This window comes from Protobothrops mucrosquamatus, unplaced genomic scaffold, assembly GCF_001527695.2.
Source record: "Protobothrops mucrosquamatus isolate PMUCROS unplaced genomic scaffold, P.Mucros_1.0 scaffold6, whole genome shotgun sequence".
NCBI classification, from domain to species: Eukaryota; Metazoa; Chordata; class Lepidosauria; order Squamata; family Viperidae; genus Protobothrops; species Protobothrops mucrosquamatus.
Window position 1 is genome coordinate 3,863,837 of NW_015386393.1, and position 9,273 is coordinate 3,873,109.

General features: G+C 41.9%; 1 protein-coding gene across 1 annotated transcript in view; it reads left to right on the plus strand.

Moving 5' to 3' along the window:
• The first annotated feature begins 682 nt into the window (after positions 1-682).
• CFD (complement factor D) overlaps positions 683-9,273 on the plus strand; it is a 20,990-nt gene continuing 12,399 nt past the window's right edge. The window contains exons 1-4 of the mRNA XM_015810063.1: positions 683-807; positions 2,721-2,877; positions 5,053-5,197; positions 8,627-8,884. Of these exons, the coding sequence (XP_015665549.1) occupies positions 750-807; positions 2,721-2,877; positions 5,053-5,197; positions 8,627-8,884 (618 nt within the window). The 5' untranslated portion in view covers positions 683-749. The remainder of the gene's footprint in view (positions 808-2,720; positions 2,878-5,052; positions 5,198-8,626; positions 8,885-9,273) is intronic.

Below are 9,273 nucleotides of genomic sequence, written 5' to 3' on the forward strand. Positions count from 1 at the left end.
CTGTTTCCTAATGGAGGAACTTTGTACTTGATAAATGTCATTTCGTGTGCAGTTGATCAATCTGATCCTATGGCCAAGCAAGCAAGACCGTTCTTTGATACAAATAATACATTTTAGATTAGAATCTGCATTGCCTCAGCCAAGTCTCCTTTGTTTTATTAGTCCCAATGATGTCCTTAATGTCAGCATTTTGCAGTAAAACAAAGAGAGAAATTGTTTGTTTTGGCCCGGAAACCTCTGAGAAGGAACCACTTGAAATCTCCCTGAAATGGAACTTTGAGAAAATTGTTCAATTCCCCGAATTTCCTAGCCAGTAATTCTGGGAGAATTCTGGGAGTTGAAGTCCGCAAGTCTTAAAAGTTGCCAAGGTTGGACACCCCTGAACTAAAGGCTTCATTTGGAGGGAAAGAAAAGTTAATTTGGGTCCCTGTCCCTTCTCCCCTTCTAGGGACATCTCTGCAGGAGTGTCTTCAAAAGGGCAAAGTTCAAACTGAAAGCAAACAATTTTCTCAAAGTTCACTTTCAGGGAGATTTCAAATGGTTCTTTCCCAGAGGTTTCCGGGCCAAAACAAACAACAGAGAGTATCATTTCTCTCTTTGTTTTGCTGCAAAATGTGACGTCAAGGACATCACTTAAACAGATAAAACAAAGGCCTTCCCGGAAAACTGATGTTGAGTCCTGAGTTCATGGTAAGGCAAAAAACAGCATTAGATCCGAAGAAAGCGTAGCCTACAGTCCTGAGCTAAAGATGGCTGGTTCTTCCTTTTGGATCTTCATTGTTTTCTTGAGCATCTTCTCTGTATCTGGTGAGTTGATTAACACACTTCTATTCCTTCCTCTTGGCTTGCCGTGGCTTTTTTTTTGCTATAGCTTAAAAGTTGTGTTTATCTTACTTTTTTCTCGTTCCTAGCATTTCCCCTGCAAGTATAGGATCCACTCTTTTCAGATCTATCTTGCTTACCCATGATTAACTGAACTATAGTTTATGCAATTAGCCTACTTTTCTGAACCAACAACAAATCGTGGGGACTATATTTGCAGCCACAAGCTAGTCTAAAATCTGCGTAGTTATTTTGTGATTTAATTTGTTGTGTGCATGTAGCCAAACCTGGATAGCTGAAGTATTCTATTCTTTAAAAATTATGAGCAAGAACAGGCTTCCTTCATATTCCCCAAATAATGACCAGGCCATCTTTTGCATATTGGTGGGCTTGAAAAAGCAGAGATTTGTAAGCAAGCGATGATGCTAGGAGATGCAAAACAAATGGGTGATAGCACACCTTAAAATATGTGGCAGTTCACTGGAGGGAAGAAATATTGGAACCACAAATCACACAGGAAGCTACAAGAAATCTCCGGAGAAATAAGAATAACAGCCAGCTCAGTTTTTAAAAAGAAATGTCAAGAGAGCTTTCCAAAATGCAGGTAGTCCTCGGCTTATGACCACAACTGAGACCAACATTTCTGTGGCTAAGTGAGACAGTTGTTAAGTGAATTTTGCCCCATTTTACAATCTTTCTTGCCAGAGTGAATCTTTCCCCATTGACTTTGCTTGTTAGAAAATTGCAAAGGTGATCACATGACCCAGGGACACTGCAACTGTCATAAATATGAACCAATTGTCAAGCATCTGATTCTTGATCATGGGGATGCTGCAATAGTCATAAGTGTGAAAAATGGTCGTGTCACATTTTTCAGTGTCGTTGTAACTTTGAACGGTCACTAAATGAACTGTTATAAGTCAAGGACTACTTGTACTATAACTTTACTCACTTATCAAACTCTCTGTTGCTCTGATTCTTCCTCCGGTACTTTCATCCTATGGAGGTGCTGATATTAAGACATAAAGGTTGGACTCTGAAAACTTTAAATATCCTTCCTTACCCATCATTGGATTATCCTAGCTGCAATATAACTGTTCGAAATTTGCCAAATTCATGGAGGAATTTATCTAGCAATGTCTATCAGCCAAGAAGTAAATGGAACCTCCATGGATGGAGGTAGTCTATCTCTAAATAGCAGTTGGTGGTATTTAGTGGGCAGAGCCTTTTACTTTCATCAAAATGTGGGGGTAGTGGCTCATATATATATTTATGAAAGTGAAGGCCAGAGGAAATGGGACATACTGCAAAATTGATGGGTCTTTGTCGTGCAACTAAAAATGCCATTTTTCTGTTGACATTTGGGAATGAGCTTTTTAAAAACTACTTTTAAACCTATTTTAAGAACTGCATTGCTGTTTTCATGTGTTTCTTTTTTCAACAAGGCAGAAAATACATTTTTCCACCACAGTGCTGGAAGAGTTCTCCAGGGTCTGTAAAAAAAAAAGTCAGCCTCTGCATTAGGCAGATTGATGGGACTTTTAAGAAAGCCAAGATGAATTTAGTTCTAATTTGATGCCTTTTTTTTTTCTACTCCAAAAGAGAGATGATTATCTCCCCCCCCCCCTCTATTTCTGGAAAAAAACTAAGTACACTCGGACCCATTGGACCAGCATAAGGGACAAAAAGGGGGTGTTTGACCCAATTCTGCAGCATTTTCATGCCTCCCTCCCCCACAGATAGGTGGGCACTGGGATTTTGAACTCCATATTCCTTCCTCACCAACCTGTTCAATTATATATTGAAATGTGGTCCTATGTGTGTTCCCGCCTGGCTCTAGAGCAGAAGTAAAGTGGTTTTCCAGGATGTAGACTAAAACAGCATTTTCTCCCTCCCAGCGAATCGTCCCAGGGGCCGTATTCTGGGAGGATCGGAGAGCGCCCCCCATCTCAGGCCTTACATGGCGTCTCTGCAGGAAGGTGGGAAGCATCTCTGTGGAGGGTTCCTCATTGCTGCGCGGTGGGTGCTGAGCGCAGCCCATTGCTTGGAGGAAACGTGAGTGCGGGATTTCTTCTCTGGTGACTGGCGATGGAAAGCTCGTTTTCCACACAAATAAGCCTCTTTTTTCCACTCTGTGTAACAGCAGGGAATCAGTCCAGCAGCCAGGAATGTAATGGCCTGCCTCTTCTTATGCCTTGGACCAGCTTGAATGTTCACAAATTAGCAGGTAGAAAGATATAACCCACCACAGAAATCCACTCCTTTGCCTAGAGAAGGCAACCATTTGGTTGTATCTGCTGCCTTAATTATTGGCGGTTTTTCAGGACAATCTGGTCCATAAAAAGAAAGAAAGAAGAAGCTGCAGGTTGGCTGATACAAACATCTCCTAATCCATTATTAGGTAATATCTTACTGGATTTCAGACATGGACACAGTCCCTTCCCTTCCTTTCCCTTCCCTTCCCTTCCCCTTCCCCTTCCCCTTCCTTCCTTCCTTCCTTCCTTCCTTCCTTCCTTCCTTCCTTCCTTCCTTCCTTCCTTCCTTCCTTCCTTCCTCTCTCCCTCCCTCCCTCCCTCCCTCCCTTCCCTTTGAGATGACATTTAAAGGTTGAATAGCTATATTCTTATAACAAGCAGGAGACCCTATACCAGTGGTGGCGAACTTATGGCACGGGTACCAGAGGCGGCACTCAGAGCGCTCTCTATGGGCACCTGTGCCGTTGCCCCAGCCTTGCCTCCCCCCACGACCCCCTCCTCCCAAGCAGCCCCCCTGGAGGAGAGTCGCCCCCGAGCGTGGCCCATGCGGAGCAGCGCAGCCAAGGACATGGCAGCCAGGCAGCATAGACAAGACTCTGCCCTCATGCCCCATCGCGCACAGTTGATGCTGCGGGGCACAGGCAGAGGGCGTGACCGCCATGGCGCTGCTGGGCTGCCTGGGCAATCTGCGGCAGGCCCTGGAGGCGGTGAGTGGCCCTGAGGGCAGGTGGGGTGGGGGCGGGGCAGGGGAGGGGCAGGGGATGGAGCAGGGGCGGGGCCAGTTTTTGGGCACTCGGTCTCTAAAAGGTTCGCCATCACTGCCCTATACCATTCCAGACAAATGGCTGCCCAAATCTCTTCTTAAATGCACCCACAATTTCTGGAGGCAAGTCGTTCCACTAATTAATTGTTCTCACTGTCAGGAAATTTCTCCTTAGTTTTAGGTTGGATCTCTCCTTGATAAGTTTCCTCCCATTATTTCTTGTCCACCCCTCAGGTGTTTTGGAGAATAGGTCGACCCCCTCCTCTCTGTGGCAGCCCTCAAATATTGGAAGCTTGCTATCAAGTCATCCCATTTATAGCAGTCATCCATCTGATTGTTTCAGAGGGCAAACATAATTATGTAAACACAGCCACTGTGCATGTAGTGCAATCAGCAAAACCATTTATTTAAACAAGCCAAACTTTAGCCCGCGGTGTAAGCTCAATCATCTCCATATGTAGTTTGGTTGACTCCTAATTTCCTTTTGATTAACTTTTTAGATTATTAAGAAGCTATATCAAATGTAGATATGAAAAGCAGTTTCAAGAAGTGTGATACTTAGTTTTAAGTTTGACTCAGTATACTTAGACCTCTTGCATATTTTTATCTCTTTATGCTTGTTTTATCTGTTTATCTTTCATTTAACTTTCCTTCTTAATCAACTATAATTCTAATAAAACAGAATATTTGTAGCTCAGGGTTGAAATGAACGGTTCTTGGTGCTGTCTGTGTCATCGCTAGCACTGATGATGTTACCTAGTTTGGGTAATGAAATGTCTGTAAGAAAATAATCAAGCTCAGAGAGCACTAAGCCCTTCAACTGGAATTCTGTTATGTTTAGGACAGGGGTAGGCAACCTTGGCTCTTTTATGACTCGTGGACTTCAACTCCCAGAATTCCTGAGCCAGCATGGCTCAGCTTGAAAATCTCTCCCTTTCTCCTCAGCATGGCTGGCTCAGGAATTCTGGGAGTTGAAGTCCACGAGTCATAAAAGAGCCAAGGTTGCCTAGCCCTGGTTTAGGATCACAAGTAAACCAAGAGCTGAGCTGAACAGATCCCATTGAGGTTTTAACTCTTTACATTTCCACATCTATTTTGAAACATGCATCAATCTAAAAATGATGGAAAGGGTTGTATGAGAAGGAGGCATGCTAGAGACATGTTAACATAGGGGCCCCTGATTATGCACACTAACCACAATCTCTGGTGCAGGAAAAATGGGACGCTTCAAGTCCTCTTGGGAGCCCATTCACTCTCAGAAGCCGCACCAAACAAGCGACTGTATGGAATCCATCAACTCTTTCCTCACCCAGGGAGCAGTGAAAACACCAATCATGATGATCTCTTGCTTATCCAGGTGGGTATTCCATGGCTTAAATCAATTTTGCCTTTTAAGAAAATCTAATGGCCTGTGGGAATGATCTTGGGAGACCTGATGAGGAGGTGCTCCCTAGATAAGAGGGAGCAGAGTCCACAGCTGTAATATGAGCAGAGCAAGAATCTCATGTGGGATTCTCCTTAAGTTATCAAACTGTAAAGTGACAACAGGACAATTGTACTTTGTACTACATGTACAAGATTCTACAGACAGTCCTCGACGTACAACCACAACTGAGCCTAAAATTTGTGTTGCTAAGCGAGACAGTTGTTAAGTGAGTTCTGCCCCATTTTATGACCTTGCTTACTGCAGTTGTTAAGTGAATCACTGCAGTTATGTTAGAAACATGGTTGTTAAGTAATCTGGCTTCCCTATTGACTTTGCTTGTCTGAATGTGACAGAAAGTGATCACATGACCTTAGGATACTGCAACTCTCATAAATATCAGCCAGTTGCCAAGCGTCCAAATTTTGATCACGTGACCATGGGGATGCTACAATAGTCGTAAGTATGAAAAATGGTCATGTCACTTTTTTCAGTGCCGTTGTAACTTTGAATGGTCACTAAACAAATAGTTGTAAGTCAAGGACTACCTGTATTCTGTCTAATTTCCTGGCTGGTCCACATGGGGAGGCTGACCTAAGATACTCTTATTTTGCCTTACCCTGAGCATCTTCTCCCTTGGGTCATGACCTGAAATGCTTACCACCCTCTTTCCAGTATCCATGACAAAGCCTCCTGCATCCCAGATATCTCCAGAAGCTCCATAAGGGGCTTCTGTGTACATAACAGTTTTTGGCAATTGGATAACTGACCTATGATTATCAAAGTGTACATTCGGTTGTCAAGCAAAGATTACTTTTATCTGGTTTGACCTTAGTGTCTTCTACTGATAATCTTGTTTCTTGGTGTCTTCCCACAACTTTCCCAACATCTGATTTTCAACTGCAACAGAATTGCAGTCTGGCCAATCCACTTTTAGCTTCTGATCCCATGACACTCGCCCTATTTCAGCTCCCAACCATGATTTAAAATGATTGTCTCTTTTATCCAGTGCTTTTTTTCTAAAAAAAAAAAAAAGTGCCGGAACTCACACACATCATATAACCCGTCTTGCCTACCCTACAAGGTTTCATCCAAAAAAGGTGCCGGAACTCCGTTCTGGGCGTTCTATGAGAAAAAAAGCTCTGCTTTTATCCCCCACAAAACCAATATTTTTCCTTCTTAAGCCGCCACAGAGCCATAGTGTATAAAACTTTATGTTGATTCCCCCTTTTAGACAAGTGATTTTATTCCTTCCCTCCTTCCCATAGGAGAGGTTCCTATATCTTAGGTAGGTTATGCATCCTATTCACCAGCCAATCAAGACCCTCAAAATTTTCACACCTACCCACCAACACAGAAAACTTGTTTGAATATTACTGGAGAAAAGCCATCTCATTTTTGTTCTTTGTCTTTTGCAGATTTAACATTAGCCCTTCTGATTCTGTAGAATAGTCTTCTTTCCGTTTCAACACAACCAGAGGCCTGAAGGAGCCTTGAGATCTTCTGAGCTGAGTGTGCAGATAGTCCTTGACTTACAACCACAACAGAGCTCCAAAATTTCCATTGCTAAGCAAGACAGTTGTTCCTTGAAGTTTGCCCCATTTTATGACCTTTCTTGTCACAGTTGTTAAGCAAATCACTGCAGTTGTTAAGTTAGTACACGATTGATAAGTGAATCTGGCTTCCCCATTGACTTTGTTTGTCAGAAGACCGCAGAAGGGGATCACGTGACCCCAGAACACTGCAACCGTCATAAATACATGCCAGTTGCCAAGCAGCTGAATTTTGATCACGTGACCATGGGGATATCCTAACAGTCGTGTGAAAAATGGTCATAAGTCCCTTTTTTTGGTGCTGTTGAAACTTTGGTTACTAAACAAATGGTTGTAAGTCGAGGACTACCTGTACTCTCCACATGCCCATCAAAAAATTGCTGTTAAGTGGTACTTTTTAATGGAATGGGAAGCGAGAATTATCAATGCTCTGGATGGCCATTCTTATTAAAAATATTATTTGCAGCTACAATTTTGATGAAATGAAATCCGATTTGGTTTTTCTCTTGACTCTGTTCCCTTTTGGGAGTGCGTGCTCCTTTGTCACTTAAAGGTCAAGTGAGATCCTTACCCCAAAAGGAGTGCCTCCTTGATTCCGAATTGGACTGAGGCATTAAAATCCTCTCTTTTCTCATTTTTTTTAAAAAAATCATATTTTGCACAGACCATTGCACACTCACATAGGATTATGGGGAAGGTGGCGTTAAAAAAAAGTCAAGATGAAAGTCCTAACTGCAGAACTGATTGTTGTAAGTTGCCTAGAATCAAAATATGAGATAGGTGGCCATATAAATGCTATAAATGAGCACATAAATAAATACACTGAATCCCATCCTTATTTTTACATGCATCCTTTATGCATTTGCAGGTTTTCATGTCCTATTAATTCTACATTTTCCATATACAGGACACCTATGATTAAAAGCAACTCTCATATTGATATTCTCTTTTTTCTATTCTTTTCCTTTTGTTGTAATGTTGTACATCATCATACATTGTGCTACTTCAGTGCAATAATATCTGTGTAATATGATTTTAAATAATTAACATGCCATTATTTAAAAAGCTCAAAGTATTGGAAATAAAAAGAGAAAAGTAAAATTTCTTTTCAGTATTAATTGCTGTTTAAGATGTCAGTGTTCCAAGTATAAGATTATTTAATTTTTCATCCAAGCTGAGTACAGTTTAAGGTAAAAAAGAAAGATGTAATTCACATCAAAGTGTTAGTTATGTAATTATAGTTTTAGTCTTGAACTAATTAATACAGTATTAACATCTCTGTTGTTAGTGTTTGTGCATGCTGATAAAAGGAATTAAACAATAGATGAAGCACATTTAACAAAAGTATATATATATATATATATATATATAATTTTTTTTGTATTGTTTTGTGCAAGGCTTTGCAGAAACATGTCTGAATCTTACAAAACCATCATACAAAGTGGGGTTTGGTGCAAACTTAGGTCCTGTTTTAATCTTCCCACTTTCAGGACCAACTCCCTTTTTTTACAACCCTTTAACCCCTATTTGGGGTAGAGTCAGGGCACTGGATGGAGCTGAGGATTTATTGGAAAGATGCCCTTCCTGACACCACATGGAGTTCAGAGCAGATATTTTTCTCTGCGCACAAGGAAAGAAACATGTCGCTATCTAGAATTGAACTTTCAACCTAATGCTCATCCGTTCTTCCCATTTCTATGGCAATAGAATATTGGCAATCAGGGATAAAAGTGAAATTGATGATTTATGGTAAAGAATTGGTATCCTGGATGCAGTCTGCTTCCTTCATCTCTGATTCTCTCAAAATTAGCTTGCAGAGCCCGCAGTCCTTGGACCACACGTGCAGATCCTGGCATACCAGACTGTAAACAATGATGTCCCTGCAAACACTCGGTGCGAAGTGGCCGGCTGGGGCATTATCAGCAATACGGGAAAGAAACCGGACAGGCTGCAGTTTGTGCAACTCGGCATCATCGCTCGAAATCAATGCAATATGAGGAGATACCATGATGGGACCGTGACGGAGAACATGATGTGCGCTGAATCCAAAAAGAAAGACTCCTGCAAGGTGATCACAGGGCTGGTGGGAGGAGGGAGGGAAAGAAAGAGGAGGGTTACAATGCTATTCTGGGCTGAAGCAGAATCTCGGAAACTGAAAGAGTGAATTGTCAGCCAAAGTTTCAGTAAGTTAATTAAGGCTTCCTATTGCCCTAAACTCCGCCGCCTATTCTCATGTAAACCATATTCTTCATTCCCCACTTTCTTTCCATGGCCTCTCACACTCAGTTATTTGATTGAGACTTGTTCAGGATAAACTGCCTTGAACATGGATGCTCTACTGCAGGTAGCAAGCCTGCCAGATCTATCTATCACTAGAAGAAATTTCCTCACAGTGAGAACAATTAATATCTCTCTCTCTCTCTCTCTCTCTCTCTCTCTCTCTCTCTCTCTCTCTCT